General features: G+C 33.3%; 1 protein-coding gene across 1 annotated transcript in view; it reads right to left on the reverse strand.

The window, feature by feature from the left end:
* LGR5 (leucine rich repeat containing G protein-coupled receptor 5) overlaps nt 1-26,698 on the reverse strand; it is a 59,253-nt gene that overhangs the window by 26,016 nt on the left and 6,539 nt on the right. Inside the window, exons 2-4 of the mRNA XM_014066992.2 lie at nt 14,218-14,289; nt 8,726-8,797; nt 7,094-7,165 (exon numbers count right to left, since the gene is read on the reverse strand). Of these exons, the coding sequence (XP_013922467.2) occupies nt 7,094-7,165; nt 8,726-8,797; nt 14,218-14,289 (216 nt within the window). The remainder of the gene's footprint in view (nt 1-7,093; nt 7,166-8,725; nt 8,798-14,217; nt 14,290-26,698) is intronic.

Below are 26,698 nucleotides of genomic sequence, written 5' to 3' on the forward strand. Positions count from 1 at the left end.
AGATGTTTGAGGGACAGTGATTGGTTGACAATATAACCACAATGTTAGTTTAGATAAAATTTCTTCAGAATTTTATCTAAACTAACATTGAAATTACAGATTCATTTTGTTAGCTTAAACTTTGCAGAGAAAAGGATAATTACAAATATGTTTAAATGTTCATTTTCACTGAATTAAAAAGAAAAATACATGCAAGCATTTATGAGGAATTCTGCAGAAAGCAAACCTTATACATCTGAGAGAAAATGGACTTTGATATAAGCATGTTGATTTCTCTATTTAAAGCAAATTCTTTATTTTTAAGCACATAAAATGCTAGGTCTTTTGCTACAGTTTTTCTATTATTGCACAAGGCAAATAACAATGTGCAAAATGGCAAATAACTAAGACAAGGTCAGTTGGAACAAATTTGTAAAGTTCAGTGTCAAAGTCTTTTTATAAGTAATTTTTCAATATAATAACTGACATGACAAGCCACAGGGACACAGCTCCAAAATAATTCATATTTTATCAACAAATTGGAAAAGCTGGAAATGTTTAGAAATACCCAGCCTGAATCTTTCCTTTCAAATAAGGGAACATATTTTGTGCTGCGCTTTCAAATAAAATATACTTAAAAAGAAAATGTGGGGTTCTTTGTGTTTAGTCAGAAATAAATTTCTTGACTGTGTGATGTTTCTGTCTAAACCAAGGACTTTAGAGTTGCACTAGCTTGACAGTTACACTGATTAAAGCTTTTTGTTTTGTTTTGTTTTGTTTTCCTCTTTAATCAGTTCACGTGTTTTTCTTCCTCCAGCAAGATTAACAACTGCCTTGTATATGACCTAGTTCTTGCCACTCTTTCTTTTATCATTTCAGGGTTGCTGCTCATACAAGATACAATGATCATACACATAGAAAATAATAATGGCATAATTTATAGCATGGATTGAATTATAAAAAAATCAATTTCATAATCTAAAATTAGATAATAAATTAAGGAATTCCTGCATCTTGCATGAACTTGTTCCAGTGTATTAGATTACAGGCTTTTTCAGACATGGTGCCCCTGATATGTTCCTCTGATTATAAGCAGCAAGTTATGGTTAGCATCTTCAAGGTATATTATAATTCTGCCATGTAGTTATTTGTTTTTAAATGATGGCCATGATATTCTGACTCCAAGAACAGCCCAAGTTGACTAAAGCTATGGATACCTGAAGTGAAAGAGGATCTGCTGCTGCTTCCTTTGCAACTGTCTTTTTCATTGGTATTTTTTCTTTGGTGGTTGTAATGTTGTCACACATTCCAACAGGTAGACTCCAACAAGAAATCACCTCTGCAGGAAGATCATGATGTGATGGAATGGAGTGAGGAGGTGGATTCCCAGGTGGGAGGGGTAAGAAGCAATTTAATCCAAATATTATATGTAAGACAATGAGGATGAAGACAGCCCTTCCCTAATAGTTTACTAGGTATATTATAGATGTAGATAGTAGAATGCTCAGTTTGGCAAGATCTGTGAAACAATAAAATATTCAGCTTGGAAGTATTGTCATATATTATTCTTGATTTTGGGCCCCATACAAATCTAAAAAAACTCAGAGTTTTTTTTAAAACTATCTAAACTATCTAAGAGTTTAGATATGTATAGAACTTTTAAATTCATTTTCATGATGTTCATCTTTTACATTTAAAAAACCAGTATATGACAAATGTACATTGTACATTGATAAAAATATAATAAAGTTACATTTTATTCAAATCCAGAAGAGTTAATTTTCAAAATACCAAGCTAAGAAGTTACAGTAGAATATATTACAAAATACATAACTCAGTTAAAGGGTTTATAAAAGTACTCTTAAAATCTATTGCCAAAAATTTTTTCTGTCTATCTGATCTTTTATTTTATTCTTAAGAACCATTGTTCTATTTGTAGATAGTAAAATGTTTAATTAGTGATTGTGCTTCTTATCATAATGTAAATAAGGCATACCAATCTCTAACTCATGCAACAGAACCTTAAGTTTTCTTTCAGTTATTTTAGTTGAATTGATCAAAGTTTTGGCACTTTCAAAACTAGATCCATTAACTCATAAACAATACATTATATGCAATTTATAATACATGGCTGACATACAGATAATTTAAAAGCTGTGCTATGTGCCAAAGACAAGCAACTTAAGAATCCAAAAATATTTTAGTTTTTTATAGATAGCATATAAAAGGGAATATTACATGAATTTTTTCATTAACTCCCTTAAAATACCCAAATCATTTAAGAAAAAGTCATGCAGTTTAAAGAATATAATCCAACATAATTTTAAGAATATATTGTTAATGTTTTGACCATATATTCTATAGCTTAATAAAATATATCCCTGAACAGTTAGTAGTAGAACAGTCAGTATTTTAATACTAGATATAAATGTGGTATCTAGGATTAAAAAAATAGAAATTTATTGTAGTACAGCATTGCAATGTTTTTCCTGAAAATAAGACCTATCCCAAAAATAAGCCCAAACACATTTCACGCGTGGTTAACATAAGCCCTACCATCAAAATAAGCCCTACTTGAGAGCCTGTGCGATTGCTTGCAGTGCTGCAACCCTGAGGTGAGGGGGTGGAGCTGCCCCATGCACCCTTCACCAGCTTACCACATCCAAGCCATCCATGGCCTGACACCTTCACCACAACAGCAGCATCAGCAGCTGGCCACTTCTTTTGCTTGCTCGCGGCTGCAACAGAGCAGGAGTCCAAGTGGTGTACTGGTGCCAGGGCCGTGAGGTGAGGCAGGTGTTGGGGCATGGATTGCCTGACTGCAGAGACTATAAGGTAAGCCGATGCAGAGCTGTTGAGCACACTCCATCACCCCGCCTACTCCTTTTGTACATGCATAAAAGTTGCACACCAAGACAAAAGGTGCTGCTACAACTGGTATGTTGATTTTGTGATATGTCCCCCCTCCTGAGAGTCTTTTGTTTATAAAAACACACATTTATTATTGTTGGAAGAAATTACCAAAATTACGGTCTTAAAACATACAAATTACCTCAAATTATCACAAAGAAAGTATGCTTGTTGCTTTAGAATGCTTTTTTAAGCCATGTTTCATTTTAGTTAAAAGACAATAAGCAGACTAGTAAACACATGATAACCAGTTATAATCCTTTGTAGACTGGGCTGCAGACTGAATAAAAATAAACAATTAGTTTGACAGCCATTGCATATACCACATTAAGCAAAATTCTTCTGAGAGAGCATCAAGAGGCCTGGGCTTTTACATGCAAACGGCTCTTACTTTTACTACATGCAGGATCTATGCAGCTACCGCCAACTATTAGGACTTGTTACTTGATGACTGCATACTCCTACAACAATAGCATTACAACAGTCTGAAGCTGGAAAATTCAGAGTATAAAAACAATTTGTTTCATGCTGTACAACAAATGAATATGGAAGTAAATAGTTTCTGGGCAAACACCAGATGTATTTATACTAGAAAGAATAGTGTGCAGTAAAAAAGCAGTAAGATTAACTAGATATCAGTAAATTCATTTATTTGTCACTGAATTAGATAAATTTGTTAATATCCAGACCAAATTAATACTAATTATAAAGCTTGTAATTTATTGAAGAATCTTTATTTTGTAAGCTGATCTAATTGATTTTTATACAACTGCTATTTCCCCATGGTTTCAAAGTTGAAAATTAAAAAAGAGGAACAAATGTTTGAATTACTTTTTAAATAGAACACCAAGACTAGAAGCAGACTACGGAAAGAAAATTATTAGGCTATACAGAACAAGAAACTAAATCTCAACAGACCTTTTCCAGGTTCATTTACCACAAAATAAATTGTTCTAATTCTTTTTGTTAAAGAGGTCGCATTTGCCCACTATCTTCTTTCAAATGGATAGTAGCTATTCTGCACATGAATGTATCACTTTATCTGCAGCCTGATCCACAGCTGTTTAAAGTTTCTGCTGACCACTCTCATTCTCTTTTTATTTTAATTCTGTTACCAAACACCAGTGCTTAGCTAGGGTCCCCAACTCCTCTGTTTTCTTACTTATTTACCTTTCCTACCTTTTAGAAAGATATTTAAAACCAAGAATAAAGGACAGTGAGATAGTTATTTAGAAATGGAATTGAAGCTTTAAGTATCTTTGCCTCAATAAAGGGCCCATTGTTTATACAAGCTATCATTGCTACAGTCTATTTTCTTCTAATGGTAAATGTTAGACTTTGAAGTTTACTGTCATAGATGATCAGAATATCCACTTCATAATTAATATAATTAAGTTTCATTGTTACTTTAGTATTTTCTTGCCTAATCTTTTCAGATTCAGTAGTACTTTCCTTTAAAAATTAAATTGGAGAATAAATGCTTGACATCACACAGAAACATGCATAATTGTGATTTTTAGCCATCCACAGATTATTTTAAATGCAAGAGTTATTTCTAAATTCAGAAATAAAATAGTAAAATAATTACATATTATTCTCAATTTGATTTAAAATTATAAAAGTAGTTTTCCAGAAAATGGCTGAGCACTGGGATGATTTTTCCCTCTGTCAACAAACAGTTGACTTTGCTGCCAAAGCTGGTCCCTTGGCAGCAGGCTCCCCAGATTTGAATGGGAGAACTAGGAATGACCCAAGATGATCTTTAAATGACCCTGTACTTGTCAGGGAAGAGAAATCTATATGATTTCAATTCTTGGTAAGAGAGGTTAGAAGATTATCTTTTCTTGTCACTGTTTTTTAAAAGATACACCTTGGTTTTAAACATCAGCTTTTGAACCATTTTTTTTTTGCTTTTAACTTACATCTTTAATTCATTGTCTAGTTTAATGCTGATTTATTTTATACCCTTCTGCGGGACATAAAATGTAATTTTTACCCTTTTTTTACTGCTTTGCTTTGGAGTTATGAAACACTTTTGCTTTTGCTACATGGACATCAGTGTTGGAAAGACTTTCTCCTTAGTAATGAAAGTGATTTGATTTACATTTGCATCAGATTTCTACTGCAAGGATTTTATATTTTACTTTTAAAAGAACTTTGCCATTTTATTTTTCTTTTATATATATCTCTGCTCTTTTTTCTTCTAAAAAGATTGGAATTTCCCCTTTCTTTTCTGTTTACTCTCTATCATGGGAAATATTATTTTAATTTTCCTGTGGTCATTCTGTTATGGAACATGTACTTCTTTTGTCTTTGAGAGGACTTGCCTATGTTTGTTGTGAAAGTTTGGTTATAAAACAAATTTGGATTATATTAAAAATGAAAATAACAATAAAAGATATTGAACATTATATATTATATACTCTTAAAAATGCCCACAAAAAGAAACATAAAAAAGGCTAGAGCCATATCAATTTAATGTCACAGCCTCTGAAAACAAAATGCTTTTAAAATTATAAGCTCTGAATGAAAATTTTGATAAAAGGCTTGATGATTTAAAACCAGTTATAAATCAACTGATGGATGACACTTGGATAACAGCAGCTAAATCGCACTTAAAATTGGGTGGACTGGAAGTCAATTTATTGCTGATAGAATTGAAGGAGATTTTTTTGAGAACTGCAGCATGAATTTAAAAAGCTTATTGCATATTGTATTGTGAAATACAATAATAGATTGTTAACAGAGGGCTTTCAAGTTTCTTTTTGTGGTTGGTTTACCTGTTAAATGTTTTTTTAAGAGTAGATAGAAGGTCAAATCAACCTGGGAAATAATGATTTAGAAGATTATAAACTGTAGAGCTGTTTTGCAAGGGGAACTATTATTGTTGAAATATATTTATTAGTGTTCAACTTGGGGGGCACTTTATGTGTATGTTTGTCTCTTTATAATTTTGTCTTGTTTAGTTTTGCTTTGTTTTTGTTTCCCTTTTTTCGGTTGAAGTTTGCATTTTAACTTTGGAAATAAAATGTATTAAAATTGTACATGTATCTGTAGTGGACGCAGGGGGGCAAGTGACAAAACATGTGGCAATATCACACTGCAAATTCCATGATTTACATACTTGGATCTGATGTCATGATACATTTACACAAGAGTGGGTCTGGCACAGTAATGAACCATATTTAATATTTTTATTTTATTTTCACAGTTTAGTAGCGGCCACTACATTTAAATGGATGGATTTGCCATTGAAAAAGTTATATCAAAATATTGAAGAAAATAAATTATTTATTTATTTATTTATTTATGTATTTTTATTACATTATTTAAGTAATAAGCATTACAGTTCTGGGAGAAAAATATATCCCTTATAGTTCAGATGAAATTTATATTTTTACAACTTCAGATGCAATTTTATTGATTGATTGAGTTGAATTATTAGTGCCCTAGTTTCAATGTTATTTTTTTTTTGCAATTTCTTGAGTCTACAACTGCAACTGTTAGACTTAGTAGGTTCTCAAAGAAGAAATCTAATAATACCTCCAACTTTGTATCCCACCCAGCCTTCCTTGTGGCAGAAATGCCACCATTAGGGAATTCAATGAAAAGATATAACAGGAATCTTCTGCAACTGGTGCCTAAACCATTCTCCTCCCCTCCCACATCCCTCCCCAGCTCTCTGATGTTCCTTAGACTCAGCAGATATTTATTTGGCCTGCACAAAACCCTAATGTATTACTTTTATAAAGCACCTGTTTGATAGGGCCCAGTAAAATGGTCTCCCCTTTCTAGGTATTGCACTGGGTCACAGAAGCCACTTCTATAAAGTGAGGTAGCTAAACAAAGTTATTGAAGTCAGTGTGGTTCTGTGAACTGAAGCAGCAAAGCTCTGCCAGTGATAACTCTACTGTTGGATTAAACTTAGAACAGATACCTTCCCTTTTGTTGTAATGAAAAGGAACAAAACGCCAGGGAGAAGATAGAGCATTACAATTATTTCTTCATGTTAATATATTCCCTGCTATTGTAGGCAGAAAATTGTCAGAACTGCAAAGATCCAAATGTAGTTTTCTGCCACCTGAGCACCCTTCAAATATGTCAGCACAAATGGAGGCTCCAGTTCTGAAGATAGCTTGAATAATATATTTCGGGATTAACTCTAAAAAGTACAAATTGACATAACAAATATGTGTGTACTTACAGAGACTGGAGAGAGTGTAGGTTCTGAAGTGCTTCTGAAGGAACCTGTCTTAACAGATTGTTCTGAAGCATTCTATATTAGTACATAAAATAGGTAAACAAAAAAAGATAGTTAATTTTGTTGTCTTATGCTATTAGAACTACAAATATAAATTACATTAATAATTCCATAGAAAAATCTTGCTAATTATGCTATACCAAACCTGTATTTTAGGTTCAATAACTGTTTTGGTATTGTGATGTACACTTTATTCAAGGGTTAGAATATTAGAAACCTAGATTTCAAGTTTCCACTGTCATGAAACTGTTTTAAAAAACTGCATCTGCTTTATCACTCAATTTAACCTTCCCTACAAAGCTGTAAGTGGCCCTCAACATTTTGACCACTAGGTATCGGTTCCTTGGAAAGAGGTTTTTCCATGGACTGGAGAAGGCATGATTTTGTGTGCTGCCTGCATCCAGTGAATGGGGGTGCGCTTGCTTGAGTGGACCAGTTTCTGGCATGCTGCGGACCAGTGCCGGTCCACGGACTGGGGGTTGAGGATTCTTATTGTAAGAGAGTTAAATCCGGTAGCTTTCCATTAGCTGGGTACAACAAAACTGCAATTACTGAGGAACCTGACTTGATTATTATTACCAAGAGATGGATTGAGTAGCTGCATATTTGACCCAGCTTTTGCTCATCTGGTTTCTCAATGTAGAATTTACCTAGGCTTTAGAATTGATGATCAAACAAAGTGATACATAAAAATATTATCTTGCTGACAAGGAAAATTTGAGGCAGGCTACAATGGCATTTTGCCCAGCTAGAAAACTGAACCTAGAGGTTTTTTTAAATTGATTTTTTTATTTTACTCAAAAGATTACAATAAAAAATCCAAAATATTTTTTTAAAAAAACTAGACAAAAACATTGCATCTTTATTGTTATCTAGTAAGAAAATTGAATAGTGGTCCCTTCAAAGATCTGCTATGATAGATTTGTGAGATACATCTGAATTCTGCATTTGATATAACATTTACCAAATATCAAATATCTAATGCAATTTATGAGATAATCATCAGTAATGCAAGATACTTGTAATTGTCAGGTCTACATGATTTTCCCCCCTTCTGTATTAGGTTAGATTCATAAATTATGACAATCCTAGGAAAGTGAAAAAATATTCTATAGCTTTAAGCAAAAATAACAATATTTTTTTCCAGATTGAATGCATCTATAAAGAGAAAAAAGATACATTCTGTAAATATTAATAGTTACTATGTTTATAGTTATTAATTTGTTCATTTTCTATTTTTGCCATTAAAATTAAACTAGAAATAAAAAATAATATTTCCATGAGCAAAATTATCAATAGAATGTTCTTTGGAAACCAAAACATATCCTTTGTTAGAAGTTAAAGAAGCAAGCATTTATATAAAATCAGATTTCCTCTGATATTGTACAAAGATGCTAATTTCATGAGTAAATTGGTTTTGGAAAATTCTTTAAGAAAGTGAAGACATATTTTATTATAAAGAGCTGCATCAAAATAAATATTTTAGCTTTAAATACATTGTGCTTTAATTACCATAAATCCCCAAATTTTAATACATCACCCAAAATATATAAAACAATACTATAATTTACTTACAATACTTTAAGTCTAAAGAGTCCAGCCAATGCTCCTCTGGGAATATATGTCAAGCTATTTCCTGCCAGACGCCTACAGGGTTAAAAGATAAAAGATAAACAGATTTCATCTCATGTGGAATTAATTTGGATGTTAAAATGTTCAAGACAGCAGTGTTGGAACAACCAGAGAGCCAGAAGTAGTTGTTTAAGAGCTCTGTTTTGTCATAATTAATGTTCTGTGCAAAACATCCTGTAACTATACAGTCCATTTACAAGCAGCTGGGCAAATGCAGTTTGCCTCAATAAATCTACTTTATGTTACATGTGTAATTGTTCAATCTGTTCTGCTTCAGTAGCAAATAATTCAACATTCTAGGCTGTGGATGGTCCACTAGTTGTATATCATTATGATAACTTTATAGTTCTTCCACAAGACACAAACATAGTTAGAGGAAGCACGTTTTCTGAAGTAGAAACTTCATCAGCTTTGAATTTACATAAGCAAATGAGCTCCAATCACCTCCTATCTAACAGGCAGAAAGAGATAAAATTAAAAATAATCTGTTTTTAAAACTTCACAATCACTCTTTTGTTGTCTTTTTTATGTAAACAACACTGCTTTGGATTTGGATTGCCATTCATTTTACAGCTGTTCCTTCTTAATTCCTGAGTTGTTTCCTTTGCTAGAAAATAGAAGTGTGTCTCCTTTGCCCTGCTCTGTTGGCCTGTCCTAGGTCTGTCCTATTATCTTCAAATGCCCATTCCTATGGTTGATATAACATTAATCAAGTTATCTCATTGGCTTATCTATGTCAAAAGGAGAAAAGTCTTTATGTCTGCTCTTCAGAACTTTATGCACCCATAAGAATCTTAAACCTCAGCAACAACATTTTGGATGCACTGCAATTTATGCTAGCATGTTTTTAAATTTCTTGGAATAAACTTGATCTCTAGCCCTTGAATAGTTGAATGTGGTTTTACAATCTAGGTTGCAATAGATGTTATAAGAATAATGGCAAGAGTCTCTAGCCTGAAGAATTTTGAGATGCTTTCACTTAAAGGCCACATTATCAGGAGCGATAGGACAGGATCTCAGCATTTGTTAGTTAATTTTGTATACTGTCAGCTGTCAAATAATATGTATTGTTCACATAATTTTCAAGTATTATGAGAAACATAATGGCTGACCATGATTGTGCTCACAAGTTTCATTAAGCCACAATTGGCTTTAAATATGTTTTATTGATTAAGTTATAACTGGCTGGGTTCTCACAATCCAAAAAGTCATAAGCAATTATTTAGAAAACAATGAAGCACAGAAAATCAAATCACACTGAACTACTGGTATATATTTAAATTTCTCTATTAATTATTTAGTAAATGTATTATATATTGTACATATAATTTTTCTTTATTAGATTTATATCCATTTTTTTTTGTTTCAGAGCTCAAGACAGATTATGTGGAGATCTCCCTTCATTTGATCCCAACAACTCTGTGATATAAGATAGGCTAATGAGAATGATTGGCTCAAAATCTCCCATTAAGTTTCATTAAAGGAATCTAGAACTCCTCTGTCTTTGTCTGGTTTCACCTTGATAGTGTTTTCATTTTATTCTGTTCTATTTTAAATTTATAAGATTCCAAATATAACAATGAAGTAAATAAAAGTTTGAAGTTCAATCAGTGTCTAAAAATGTAAATTTTATGCTGAACACCCATGTGTTCATTTCTGTATCCATGTGCATCCTTGAATAATTATTTACAATAGAGTCCTATTTACTTGCTGAGTTCATTATTATTTATTATATACTAAGTGTTCAGAATGACTGTTACATTTTCTTGAATAAAATTTCATTAACCTTTTAATGTTTTAAACAATGACATAGTGTCCTTATTTGCATTATCAAGTCTGATGTATATTTACAATGTGCTATTGCCTGCTTGGAACAGACATATCTTATATATATATATATATATATATATATATATATATATATATATATATATATATATATATATATATATATATATATATATATATATATATATATATATATATATATATATATGAGTGCACTTTAAAATATAACTAAATATTCTGTACTATTCTGGTTTACATCCTTTGTAAACCAGAATAGAAAACAATTCATCACTACAGAAAAAATCATACAGTATTTTGAGAATGTATAATCAAAAGCTGGTATCCGCATTATAACCATTTTTTATATATAAAAATAGACTCATATCATTCAGGAATCTGTTTTTGTTGTGACCAGTTTTAGAATTTTCAATAAAGAGAATATTGCTAGAAAATCTATTGTTATTTTTTATTTAGTTCTATAATTTTATCATCTTACCACTTGACAAAAAATCCCATTTATTGTGCATTTTATTTATTTCCCACCTGCATTGTTGTTATAGAAACTCAGCGGGGAATATGTTTAATACTCATTTCTCCTACTATTTTTCTCACAACAACAAACTTGTGAGAGAATGACTGGCCCAACTGGCTTTCATGCCTAAAGTGGGATTTATAAGATCCTAGTTTCTAGCCTGGTGACGTATCCATATTATCTTTTTATAAATTTGTTGATTAATTGAATCATGTTGAAATGAGAATAATTGCTTTTAATTCATGGTAACTTCTCCCAAACTCAAAACTGAACTGGCACCTGCTTGATCAAATGACATTAACTAATTTTAAAAGCCGAGGTCCTTTTTTCTCCACTATCACTGTACTGTATCAAAAGAAAGCTTGGCTTTTTATTTATTTATTTTTGCACTGCTGGAGTTTGTGGTAATCTATTCTTCTGTTGGTGGAAATTCTTACCTGTTCAGGCTATTAAGATCAAGCAAGCAATTCATTTTAAAGCAGTCACTGAAAACACTGTAACAGCCTGGAGCTTTTCATCCCCATTAATCTTTATCAGAAAGAAGGAAGAAACCGACAGAATGCTTCTCATTTTCAGCTTTGCTCTTTTATTCTGGGCTGCTATGCACCAAACAGGACTTACAAAGATAGATCTGCAAAACTTCCAAACAGCCTGGATCAATCCCAGATACAGTTTCATGTTGAATTCCTGTAAACTGTCTGCATGATTTAGGGCCTTTTTCCTTATTCCACACTCCCAAGTAGAATATTATGGTAACAGATATGGGACAGCACTTGCAATTACAACCTTATATGTATGTTGTCATTACAGATTAAGATACTTTTAAATGCAATATAGTGAACACGGCAAGCCAGTTGGAACCAGCCTTTCTTCCAAAGGGATGCATTTCTTCCATTGTAAAAATGGCAGTATATGAAATCACAATTAAATAAAAAGAGTAATATTTATTTTTTTAATTTTTAGTTTTTATAAACCAGCATTTTTCTTTATTGGGAAACTGTAATTGCCTATTTTACTTAATCTAGTACTACCAAATGTTGTATAATGTTATGAAGTTTTTTCTTAGTGATGATCAAAGAAATGTTAAAAAGCACACAAGTTCTTCACCCCACTTTTTAATGGCATGAAACTTAGCTATATCAACTGCATTTTAAGAAACGTCACTTACTCTGCACGATGGTTATTATCTAAAACCAGCTGCCAAATAATTCTTTTGGAACAGGGGAGGAAAGAAAGAACAAATCTCTCCTCAAGTGAATTTCTCTTTGCATTATTCTTCTAATAGCACCTGTTTTAGTTATTGAATAATAGCAGTACGTAAAAAAAGTGCTTGGACATTTGCCCATGCTTTTGTTTGAGATGGTGATTTTTCAGCCTTAGAAAAGAAATCAGATACGTTTCTCTCAACATTGCCATGACTAGCTCCAATAACATTGCTGGCGTTCTCTTTCAGAACTGTAGAAACAAGCATGCCTGCAAGTTCTACAGTACTTGGTGTTCATATGCAGTTGTAGGAGAGTGACTGGCAGAATAATAGAATATACTGAGTTCAGCTCCCTAAGATTGCAGCAAATGGCCAGATTTCACACAGGAATGTTACTCAGTGTTCATAGAAGACAGTGAAGGTATTCATATGTTTCAATGATAAAAATGATATTATAATAGGATTGGGTGCCTATCTAATACCAGCTGCTCAAATCTCCATTTGGAGGAAGATACAAAACAAAGCACCTATAATGAGGAAAGGTAATTCCAATAGCACTCTACTCTTAAGTGAATAAATATTAATTCTGGCATTTTAAAGGGGAAATTAGAATGTGATACATTTGTTTCTTGTAATCAAGATTTAAATTAGAGATGGTTTTTTTGTGACTCATCAGTAATTAGGGATCATAACTATAGATAAATAACATTATGAATAAGAGCTGCGGTTATTTATGTATTTATGTTTATTTACAAGACCAAGTCACAAAATTTAAAATACAGAACATCCTTAATGCATACATATCTAGCAACACACAAACACACACACACACACACACACACACACACACGGAAGAAACCTTGTAAATTAAATAATTCATTGAAGTCACCAAACAATTTCTATAGACTAAGGCTATAAATAAAATTTGCTACTGCCTTCAAAACATCTGGATATTGATCATTTAATAAGAATACCTCAATCTTCTGACTATCAGTGGAGTTTATCAGATTTCAGATCTGTTGCATGACTGATCACCTTAAAAGGATGCATGAAACAAACTCAACCTCTGTGTTTGAGCAATACACACTTCATATGGAGGTTTGGCATATTGATCAGCTGTCACCTAATAGGGACAGCATCTATATGGGCTATGAAGACCCTTCTATGTAGGGCATACAGAATCTTAAAGAAGTAATTAGTGAATATCCAAGGGTAGAATAACTTTTGTAAGAGAGATGAGAAAATTTGGCTGTCTATTCTGAATTTATCCAGAATACTTGTGATATCTCATTTCCAAATTCCTAATTTTATGTTTGTTGAGTGTTTTCCAACATTCCATTTGTGATGCTGTGTTTGATTAACTTGGTTTTAGAGCATTTTTTCCATTTAAGTGAGCAAATCTCTGAATGAGAAACCTAAGCTACACAAGGTGCTATGAATGCATAGTTAGCCTTGAGAGATGCTAAAAACTAAAGAGTAAGGAAACTTTAATTAAAAGTGATTACAAGATGACTTAGTAGTCTCAAATATGAATGCAAGTGTCCTTGACAGTCAGTGAGTTTTGGTTTTGATTATAACTTACTTGCCACTTTAATAAACATGAGCCAGCATTCAAACTTTTAATATCCTGCTGCTTAAGTATATCCAAATAGCAATTAAGTTTTTTAAAACAACCGTTAACAAATTAATTTGTGGAGCTCTGTCTTCACTTTAAATTTTGCAGCCTCATGGCAACATTTTATCCAGCGTGGATAGGAGTGGTAAGTGCATTTTAACTAAATGTTTCCGTATGTGTCAAAACTCACAGCTTTTTCATGTCATGTTAACTGATATTCAAAGTAAGTAGAAGAGAAAATCCCAGAAATATATATAATTTTCAGCTATGCCAGTCAAGGATACAGTGATACATACAGCTCTTCGAGGAAGCGGAGTTTATGCAGAGAGTTCAAGGGCAGTTTAGAGATATTATTCATACTGAGGTCACTGTAAAGGAAAAATAAAAAAGACTGAAATATAACTGCATTGTTTAGCTGATAAATAATACATCTTAAGGAATATGTAAATAGCAACAAATACAAATATTTCTTATCCTAGAGCTGATAGTATTACGTTTTTTTAACTTAGACAAACTTAATTATTTCTCTGGAATATTATGCAAGCAAGAATGTTAAACATCACCATAGACCTGGGGATGTCTAAGGAGCTGCTTTCATGTCCCTGGTTTATTCCCACCAAAGTGGTAACTTTTTATCTATTTGCATTTGCATGCTTTTGAACTGCTAAGTTTGCAGGAGATTGGACAAATTAATGGGCTCCTCCTCTTGGGTTTTGAACTGCTGAGCTGTCAACCTCTCAATGGTCTTCTGACTTAGAATTCTAACCAGGTGAGCCACCGCAGCCCCCTATTTTAGACTGATTTACATAGAAGACTGATTTTCCATCATATTAAAGTATTTATTATATCTACATTTTTAAGATAAAGTGAATTTAACTTTCATTGTACTGTAACTACATATTTTGCTTTACCTTACTATTCCAATCTGTAAAAATAATTCTTTAAGCTACATCACACTTGCCATAGTGGTGAATATCTGTAGCTCAGGTGTAGGATGAGGGTGAAGGTTCGTTCTCTGAACTTATAAGGGAATTCTGTAAATCATGAAACATTTGGAAACAACCCACAAGCTGAGAGAACTTCATCTTCATATCACATTTCTTGGTGGGATTCTGCACAGTTCATGTCATAGAAAACCAATATCTTTTTCTAGGTCTCTCAGCTTTACTTGTATGTCAGATCTTGTTTAATTGGTTTGTGTAGAAATTACTGCTTTTCCTATTGCATTTTAAGAAACAATATAATATAATGATTAAGTAGGTTTTGCCCATTTAGGGCAAAAATCCATGGCCACGCAACTGAAGAAGCTTCTTGGAGGAAAAGCAAAATGTTTTCAAAGAAACAAAAAAGTCCAGTTGGTGTTTTAAGAAAGCCCTTTGGGACAACCATGACCTGGATGATTGAGAATCTCCATAGACATGATGGGTACACAATGTTGCAAAATTTACCCTGTACCCTCAATTATACTATAAGCATTCATTGAGGGTCCTAGCCAGTGGTGGTAGGGGGGTACCAAAGCCTGCCCAGAGCCCGGGTACTGTTCCAGTATGGTGCTCCGGAGGCCCACCTGCCCACCCACGCTCCTTACCTGTCTTTAAAGTCTTTGGCGCTTCCACGCATGGCGTGTACAGTGCCTGCGCGATGCTCCACTGAACAGCTGGAGCATCGCAGAGGCTCCTGTAGGCGTCGCTGGACAGTACGACGTGTGTGCATGTACGCATCCATGTTGACAACGCCGGGCCCATTCCAACCGTACTGGTTGGAACGGGATCCGGAACCCACCACTGGTCCTAGCCCAACAAAAGGCCCAATCGATCCACCACTTTATCTCACCTCTTCTCTCCTTGACAAAGTAAATGTTAAATTTATTGGTACAAATAAGCAATATCTTCAGCAAGGTTTGTTATTGCAGCCCCTATTTTAATTCTTCCATAACCATCACTGCATCATCTTAATCATCAGAGCATCTCAGAATGATGCTTTATGGGAACAATAGTTACATTGTGAGCTGATGAAAACAATGGATGTACAAAGCTCTCCCCTTTTTTTCATTTCTTTCTTTTTTGATGCCACTGATTTTATTAAAATAATGTAATTATTTTAGTGAATGAAGAAAAGAATGTTAGAATTTGGCAGCTGAGTTAATTATTTACATAACAATTATCTGCTTGTTCACTATATGGCTTATCCCTGTCCCAATTTAGACTTCAGGTGGTCTATAGAAATTAAAACATACTAAAAACATTAAGAATTAACAACAATAAATTACAATGCAATGCAATACAATTACAGTCATGATATGGCAGTAGTTATGGTCCATCTACTGTAGTGTTGGTAGTGAGATATTCTAATCAGTAAACAATTTTCTATGCCTTAATTAAATCTTGTCTAGACTCTAGTGTGCTGTCCATAAAAGCATCTGGATTTTCTTTTCATACAAAATGCAACAGCTGGGCTACAGACTGGTTTATGGCATCATGATCATATGATAATGAAAGAACTATATGATTACTGATTATTTTCTAAGCTTATTTCAAGATTCTGGTAATTTTTAGAACTCTTCTCTTTCTGAGTATGGTAACCTCTGCTGCTAACAGGGTTGACTCAGCCTTCCATCCTTCCGAGGTGGGTAAAATGAGGACCCAGATTGTTGGGGGCAATATGCTGACTCTCTGTAAACCGCTTAGAGAGGCCTGATAGGCCTATGAAGCGGTATATAAGTCTACTGCTATTGCTATTGCTAACAACATGCGCACAAAATATATTTTGGTTTACAGCCCTATGTGTCAAAATGTTGAAAGATACCATTTTAATTTCACACTTGGAAAATTATTTTAACGTATACATACATTATGACCATGTTGTTTATTGAATGAGTGTTTTCTAATTCTTTATACAAGCTTAGAATAAGTATATATGTTTTTTTTAAATATAATATATACTTTTTAAAAACTCCAGGTTTATTATAGTAATTGTGGGCTGGGAAGGAAATAATCTAAAATGTATTGCTTAACAAGGACTCTCATGTTACAGAAAAATAAAATAGACATCTAAGAGAAAGTTGAATATAATGAAGTATCCTTGAAAAGGTAATTATTGGTTAACTATTAGTAGTATATAAAATGAGGTAATTGTTCCAAAGGTAGCGCTGAATCAATTAGGAAAATATTAGAACACTTAATTTTTGACGATGAAATTCTAAAGTTTAGTTTTGTATTTGGGCTTCAAGGCTTGGCAGGTTTGACTTTTATCAGTCATGATATACTATTAGATTGAAAATTACATTCTGGAATTTCATATAGTAGTATTGTACCAGTATCCATATGTTTCATCATTATAAGAAAGCACTAGCAACTTTACTTGGATGCAACATCGGGACAACATTGTTACATACTGACAATAGGAGTTCTATTGCTCATTGTCATCAGAATTAAATACGATCTGTGATTGCTGGATCAGTACATAAAATACACTGCTGAATGAGGGCAATAAACATAGAATAAATGTAGACAAAATGGAAGTCCTTGGGATGTGTGATTTTCAGAAGTAGGCAGCCTATTCTAAAAAATGCTGCATGTTTCCTAAAATATGAGATTCATCGCTCAAAGCCAAGGTGGCTTCAGAAGCACAAACTGCCTTTGTTCAGGTACTAAATACATTAGCTATGTATTAACTAACCAAACTAATACATTGACTATGGCACCTCCTGGACTGGTATGCCTAATATGACCAGGAATAGAAAGAAATCAAAGAACTTAATATAATGAGCAATAAATTATCAAAAAAAAAATCAAAAGAAAATTCATGTGTCAGACTTACATTGTATTTGGGCAATGGCTTGCAAGACATAAATCATGAATGGTCACACAGTTTAGTTGTGAGAAGAATATGCAAACTAATTTTACATTTAGTGTTTCTAATTTTTCAAATAAAGACTATATGATTGTTTAGTTGTAGTCCCAAGGGTTGTGTGATCTGTCACAAGTGTATGTGCTGGCATTGTTTCCGGAGGCATTTAAGAACCTACATGTCACTACTCAACCCTTCCAGAAACTAATGTTATACTTCTTTCCCTTTTCCACAAAGGTTACTTATAGGTACTCCTCATCTAAGTAAGACAGTAGTTATGTGAAATTTGCCTCATTTTACAATCTTTCTTCTCATAGCTGTTAAGTGAATCACTGCAGTTATTAAGTTAATAACTATGATTGTTAAGTGAATCTGGCTTACCCATTGACTTTGCTTGTCAGGAAGTCACAAAAAGTGATCACTGGGGCATTGCCAGTTACTAAGCGTCTGAATTTTGATCACATGACCATGCTGCAATGGTCGTAAGTCTGAAAAACTGCCAGAAGTCCTTTTTTAGTGCCATTGTAACGTTGAACAATCACTAAATGAACAGTTGTAAGTAGGGACTACCTGTAATTATAGCATAATCCAAACAGTTTTCAGTTATAAGCTGATAGATTCAAAGTCTAGTTTATAACCAGGCATAAAAAAGTCATAGTGCCAAGGCTCTGTGAAAAGAAGTTCAAAGAAGGGTTAGATTTAGCAGATCACCATCACATGGTCCTCATTTTTCCTTCAAATGCTCATTATTCTATGAACTGAAAAATGCAACAATTCCAGTTTTAGGACAGCTTTGGTGAAAGTATAAAAGGACATTGCCCAAACAATTTCAGGATGTTAATTTCTGAAAAACGTTACACACTGACTATCCATAAAGAGAAATAAATGAAGTTTTCCACAAAGGCAGAGGAACACATAATCAGTGACTTAAACCTCAGATGCAGAATAGAAAGAATAGGACAATATAAAAAAGTTTTACTTTATTTACTAGATCGAGTAGAAAAAGCTACGAAACAAGAATGTACACATTGTTGCTACTTTACATAGCAAATATATTATATGAAAAACAGAAATGGAAGAAAAGACAGGTAGAATTAAAATTGAAAGTCAAACACTAACAATTTAAGATACTACCATAAAATCACTTTATGCCTGGAAATAAAAAATGATTTTAAATAATTTAATATAAAAGTAGAAAGAAAAAGTGAAAAATCTAGATTAATGTTTAAGATTTACAAAATAATTTACAGTTGATGGCTAAGAATGAAGGTGGTAGTAATCTTTTGGCTATAGAATAGATTAAGATAGTGAGTTCTAGGATAAAAAAAAGAAGAGAGTAACCTAGCAAAGGACCGAATGTGCTGTTAAGGTGCTTTACTTGAAACACCTCCCCAAAATGAGGGACAACTAGGTGCTTTTTCCAGCAGGTTGTTGGGCCAGCTCTCTTAGGTTTAGGTTTATTCGATTTATATGCCGCCCTTCTCCCAAGGACTCAGGGCGGCATACAACATTAAAAGAAACACATAATACAAAAGTTAAGAAGAAATTAAATAGGATATCCCAAACTCAATTAAAATTGACAATGACATTTAAAAACAAAAAGAATTAAAATTAAAATTAACAGTAATCAATAATTGGTTTTGTTTTGTTCAGGCCAGGCTGGCTTGCTGGAAAAGCCAACTTTTTAGGGCGCGTCGGAAGGACCGGAGGTCGGGGATTATATGAAGCTCCGGGGGCAGCTCATTCCAGAGGGAATAAGCTGATAGTAAATCTCTTGGGGAGATTTAGTCCCGCAGGCAGCACTAGGCTGTAAAGGGCTACATAGGCTAAAACTACAGGTAGTCCTCTCTTAATGACTAACAAGCAAATGGAAAGCCAGCGGGGAAGCTTGCAAATTGTGGTCACATGATGTCTCTCAGTGATCATAATGATTCACTTAATGACTGGCAAAAAAAGGTCATAAAATCAAGTGTGGTCACATGATGCCTCGTTTAACAATCACACTACTTAACAATTACTTAATTTTCTGGTTCCAATTTAAATAAATTTGCAGCAGTTTAAATTGCATCCAAAAGCTAATAGGAAGCCAGGTATAACATGTGTCCATTCGTCCATTTATTCTAGCATTTCCAGCTCCTACATGAAAAAAACCTATATCAAAAAGATTATTCAAAAGTTAACCAGGATACCAATCTTTTCTTAGGAACTATTCCACTCAGTTCTCATGGTTAACACAATAGTGGATTGGTATATTCAGTTATACACAAATGTATCTAAAAGGAAACTTACTCTACCCTTTTCAAAGCCATAGCATTTTAGTGTTTCAAATATTAAACAAAGCTATTGATGAATATGGATGAAATTGTCGGATGAAAAAAAAGAGAAAGGAGGGAAGAGGAACAATCAATGAGATATTTCAGAGCTGCCCTTTCTATTTTGGGGAATAGTTTCCTTTTAAATATTCAATAGGTTATTGATGGTTTTGAAATTTAAATGACATTTGTCAAGCAGCAGTGTATCTTTTTTTCTTCAAATTATCCATATCTGGATCTCAATTTTGTTGTTGTTGTTGTTATTGTTGTTGTTGTTGCTGATCATCACACAATCAGCCAGATATTCAGACTGGATTTGGCATTTTTGTCTATCTCTCAAATCCTTATCAAGGATCTGGGATAGGCAGATGTGGATATTTTTGATGGTGTTACAGATATCGTTGCAGGATGGAAGCTGTTCCTTTTGCAATTGACTTATGGCAAATTTGTCAATGCCAATGATGTTCAAGTGGTGCTGCAGTTGTTTTGGAATTACACCCAAGGAGCCTATTACTATTGGTACTACCCTTACTTGCCTTTTCTTTGGTAGGTATAGTCTGTCAACATTGCTGCATGGATAAAGGGCATGATTCATTATCAATATTTTTCTGGTCTTTCTATCCAGGGCTTTTAGTCCATTATTCCAGTGGTATATCTAATGATTGGAATTGCCCAGGTGTTGAGTGCCTTTGTTGTATTTCCTTCACCAAGTTTGGATTGTAAGCAGAGGTGGTATATTCACCTGATTCTGACTGGTTCTGCCGAACCAGTAGTGGAAATTTTAATTATTTCAGAGAACTGGCTCCACCCCCATCTATTTGCTGCCTTCCAAGTCCCAGCTGATCAGCTGGGTCTTCTTTTGTTGCCCTGTACAGGAGAATGGAGCTGGAAAGCAGATTAGTGGGGTGGGGTGGGAATGGGAATTTTGCAGTATCTTTACCCCAAGAGTGGGGTGGAAATAGAGTACAATAGGATACAATATCCTTCCCCTGGAATGGGGTGGAAATTGAGATTTTACAGTATCTTACCCCCAGGAGTAGGGTGGAAACGGGGATTTTACAGTATCCTTCCCCTGAAGTGGAGTAGAAATGGAGATTTTATAGTATCCTTCCGCCGAGATTTGGGGGGGGGGATTGAGATTTTACAGTATCCTTCCCCTAAGAGTGGGAAGGGAATGGGGATTTTGCAGTATCGTTCCCCTGCTACGCCCAAGCCACGCCCACCAAGCAAAAGTAAAAAAAAAATGAATCCCACCACTGATTGTAAACTCTTCTTCACTCTCTTGAAATATTCATGTCTAATCTTTTTCTTGACTCCATTATGTTTGATGAAATTAGCTTGAAGGATGCCCATGTATTTATAGTGATTGTCTTCATCCAGACTCTTGAAATTATTTCCATAGGGCATCAAATAAGCATGGCATATTTATCCAATATTGTGGCAGTATATATGGACAATGTAGAGTAGTGATTCTATTTCAGATGGTTTTTTTCCATATAGCTTCAAATCATCCATGTAAAGCCTGGCCGATGTTTTTGATGCTTGGTAGGTATAGTCTGAGATATTCAGTATTGTTGACAGAGGAATCAATGCAATGACAAACAATAGCGGTGATAGTAAGTCTCCTTGGAAGACTCCTTCCTTAATGTTAATCTCTCTCATTCTATCACCATTAAACAGTAACTGTGCCTTCTATTATGCCATTAATTTTTGCACAGTGCTTCTGATGTTTCTACTGACCCGTTATTTCTAGGCACTTGATTATTCAATCACGTAGCAGGGAGTTGAATACCTTCTGTAATCAATATATGCTGCATTCAGGTTGGCATGTCTACTAGATGCTGTTGGACTGCATCAGTTACCACACCAGTTAGTAAGGTGGTTGGTAAGCAGGTAAATGGCTGTAGTTTCCTGATGCTGCCCCTTTTGTTGGATCTTTCCAATAAAAGGGTAGGTTCTGCCAGATGTTAGCCCCTCTTCAATTTCACCTCCTTGCAGTATGTTACTATATTTAGATCCATTTAAACCTCGGAATTCAGTTCCAGATTGAAAATAAAATTATTGACTTCTTTCACTTCAGTAGACAAAATTCAAAATGGTCATTGATAACTTCCTTTATTTAGCAACAATTGCTTATAACGTATCAACTGAGTTGAATTATAGTGCAACTGCATGATTTTAAGGTATCATTGTTAGTTTTCCATTGAGACTGAAGATGTTAATTAAGATTCAGAGAGTACAACCCTACTAGCCTTCAATCAAAACAGTGATAATTGCCTTTTTCATAAGAAAAATAAATCTAATAAAAGGACACATAACTGACATGCACTCTGATCAGTATTTTATTACAATGTTGTCAAATAAACTGAATTTTTCCCATCTTTTAAAATTATTTGGGTTCGCCTGAAAAAAAAATTATGAAAGATATCTGTATGGGTTAAAACGTAATAACAGTTTACTTTACTGGTGAAAATTAATATCTTTTATAACATTAACTTATTTGTCTTGTTAAAACATGCTGGTCAAAACTATTTTGCAGTACCTCTAACTTTCTTATTTATATTTACTTTATTCATATTTATATTTAAATTCTTAAAATACATGGCATTTAAAATAATGCATTCATAACAATGGGTTGACAATTATAGTTTTTCTTATGTAGAATGATGCTTGTGTTTTAAGTAGTTATATTTCAAGTTTAATATAATTATAGTATATTCCATATTCAAAGATATCAGCATTAAGTTATTTTTTTTTTAATCCACCATCAAACTTTATTAAGAAAAAGAAGGAAAAAAACATTCAGCATTAAAAAAAAGTTTACTCTTGGCTGTCCCAATCATGACAATACATTAATCCTGCTAGCCAGAAAAAGCTTAGTTGTTGATTTAAATCTAATCAGTTAAATGAATTTCCAAGACAGTCTGCTAAATTGTCTGGACTATAAACAAACAATACGGTTTAATTTTATTTATATCAGAAACATTTGTACTGAATTCATAGTGAAGTTTCAGAAAACAAAACTTAATGCATAATTTGATAGTATTTATATTGTTTTGGTATAAAACATTAAGCAAAAAGGCTATGACTATATCTAGTAAGCCATGTATTAAAGAAATACTGATAGTTAACAATATAAGAATAGAAACTATAGACAGCATTTGGGCAGAATGCAAAATTAAACTAATAAGTAAGCTAATATGAAGCACAAAACATTTTCAGTCTTTGAAAGATCAGAACATCAGTGTAACTTAATTTATGCAAATCACAGCTCAGTGATTATGTATGCTTGTGATATTTTCTTCCCCAATGCCACTTCCCTTATTCATCAAGAGCATTTGCAGTGATGAGTGAAAAGCTAGTTAGACCATGGAAATCTTATGCAAATGGTGGAGCTAGATATGATCCTGCAGAGGCTACAGAGTCAAGCACTTAATTTTGTAATGTTCCATGGGAGAAATACAGATTGCAGTTTTGCTTATCAAATTCATCAGCTATTCTGAGCGAGTCATGACTCTTCTGCTTTTCTGTTATACATTAAGGTTGCAAATTCCCTTACTTGTTATTAATGAATGAGGATTAACTTGGTATTAGCATTTTTAATTTGTGATACATATACAATACAATTACACAATAATGATCATAGTGATATTGATAATGTATATTTACAAATAAAATTTAATAAAACAAAATAATTTTGTTGTTATTGTTACAGTATTTCAGATATAATTGAAACAAGAAGATTCTAAAATGTAATCTGCAATAATGATCCTTTTTATAGTACAATATATCCTTTATACCTAAAAACTCTTGGTAACATAAATATAAATAATTATTGTTGTTCATTAATAGCTCATGCTTTGGGGGGTAAAATACCTTTCCAACAATAATGTCATATAATTTTTTTAAGTATTCCTGGGTGGTCTTTAGCTAGGGAGTTTGCTTTAGTGGAAAGGCATAAACTGAAAAATATGTTTTAACATGTGGCTGTCTGGTGGTGAAAAAGGTTTGCATTTCTTTTTCACTTTTGGGAAAAAAACTTTTATAGTCACTAGATTGGCTGACTAAAATAAGATTACAAGCCAAGAAAAAGCAGTGTAAGAGAATGTTGTGATGTTTTAGTCTGTCATGTATAATAAAAATCAGAACTCTCAAGATTTAAAATTTATGGATAGGCAATTGTCTCCACTTGTCCCCATGATATCATTGGGAAGTACAGCAAGAACTACATTGATAGGGGCTTACATAATATGGCTATGGAAATTATACATGTGGATGGGACATTGGGACTGGATCTTTGGACTTATTTTTTCCCCATGGTTATAAATTTTATGGCACCTATTTTAGACTTAAGCTTTTTGTTTGTTTCCCAGTTCAGAGTCACAAAATGTTTGACACAAAATTATTTCTCATCTAACTTCTATTCTTCTTATAGTTTCTGTTTCTATCTTAAAAGGGAAGAGTGACATTTAAATGTACTTTGTTGTTTTATAAAAGCTTTGTTTCCATTTAATCCAATATATCCATCTATCTTCTATTCATCCAGCCATCCTTCTATCTTCGACAATGGAACTATAGCAGCTGTGTTAGATTTCTATAAAAATAAACTTGTCCATCTTAAGGAGGTGACAAATTTAATTAGAGCCCCTCTGAGGGAGATGGGTGGTTAAGAAATATGATAAATCAATCAATCAATTTGCCAAGAAGTCTGGAGATGCTTCTGACAAAGAAATCCAGTTAAGCAAATATTGTAGCTTATATTATGTGTAGCTTAAGCATTTTTTACTTAATTGTAAGTACCTTTCCCCTCTCCATTGCAGGTAAAATTGGATTGTGACTTCACTTAATATTCCCTATATTTTATAATATATAGTGAAAGATATAATCTATTACTTTATTTCCATAATTATTTTTTTGCCTCCTTGGATATTTGGGAAGCCCAGTAGTTTTCAGACAATGAAATAAATTGACTACTTTTACTGGATTCAATGTGGTTTGATCTTTGTTCCATTTATTATGGCTGAAAACAACATAGTTTAATGTCCATGGAGATTCTCAGTCATCTAGGCCAGTGGCCTCCAACCTTGGCAACTTTAAGACTTGTGGACTTCAATTCTCAAAGCAAAGCTGGCTGAGGAACTCTGGGAGTTGAAGTCCACAAGTCTTAAAGTTGCCAAGGTTGGAGACCACTGATCTAGGTCATTGTTGTCCCAAAGATGCTTTTTTAAAAGGCAACTAGTTTTTCTTTTTCCTTGAAGATGTTTTGCTTCCCATCCAAGAAGTTTCTTCAGTTCAGAACTAAAGAAGCTTCTTGGATGAAAAGGAAAATGTTTTCAAGGAAAAACAAAGTCCAGTGGCTTTTTGAAAAAAAAACATATTTGGGATAATATACCTTAATCAGAAAAGTGATACATAGATTAGTAGAAAGTTGGTTTATTTTACACTTATGATAGCACAACCTTATTATGGTTCTTATATGGTTTAAAAAAAAATATTTGCTAAGTTTGTGAGGGTTCTGAAAGCATGCAGGATTGGTAGAGGTAAAAAGAAGAAATTTAGTCTTGCAGATGGCTAGAGAAGAAAGAGCATTATAGATTTGTGGGAGAAGAAGAATATGTGTGGAAAAGATTCTTTATTTGAACCTAACTGTTTTCTTATCACCCATTATTAAATACAAGAATGGACCCATAAATGATAATGGGAACTTCAGTTTGACTTTGGTGGCACAATTAGTTCTAAAATGAAAAATGCCCTCCCCACATCTCTTTTGTTCTTTTTTAAACTGGATCACAGATTAGGCTATGGCAGTGCATTGTTCCAAGACATAATGAAGGATCTATGGATAAGGATCTATGTGTGTTATATGCAATGAAACCAGATCAGGCTGACAAAATAATTGCTGGACTCATACATAATGCTAAGTCGGGACTGGTTTTTTTTGTTCAAGCTTGCTGAATAAATAAAAAACAAACAAACTGGGTGAATCTTAGAGATAGTATTGACTTTTTTTGGCTATTTCCTAGTTGGTTTCAAATTCTCATTTCTTATAAAACAACAACACTCTTTTCCCCTCTAGGTATGGACTATTACTAAGTCAAAAACAAATAAAATATGGCCTAGTGTTAGGTATAAACAAGGGAAGTAATATCAGTAACTATAAACAAAGGTGACCAGTTTAATCACATCATGTTGAATCCCATTGTATAAACATGGGTGAATATTCCACATGTGCTCTTAAGTGTAAAGTGAATGGGAAACCATCATATTTCTTAACATTTATCTGTAAAAAGAAAAATGGATTTTATATCACCTGGCATTCCCAAATATAACAGAAAGAAACCTTCTAACTAATGTCTATGAACTTTTTACCTCCTGTTGATAAACAGACATCTCATAATAAGTAACAAAACAAACCCAAGAACATATAAAACTGCATAAATTTGAGTAATATTTTACATGCTAAACCTTGAGTAATATTTTACATGTCACAAACCTTCAGAAACTATACGTCCTATGAATATAAATCAGAAGTCCGTGCGCTATGATTGTAACCTATAAACTCTCAGGAAATCAGACAACAACCTGGGTAAACTACTATTAACAAACTTAAATGCTG

Source organism: Thamnophis sirtalis, unplaced genomic scaffold (genome assembly GCF_051295495.1).
Source record: "Thamnophis sirtalis isolate CommonGarterSnake01/CBP01778 unplaced genomic scaffold, rThaSir2_p1.2 scaffold_9, whole genome shotgun sequence".
In the NCBI taxonomy this organism is placed as follows: domain Eukaryota; kingdom Metazoa; phylum Chordata; class Lepidosauria; order Squamata; family Natricidae; genus Thamnophis; species Thamnophis sirtalis.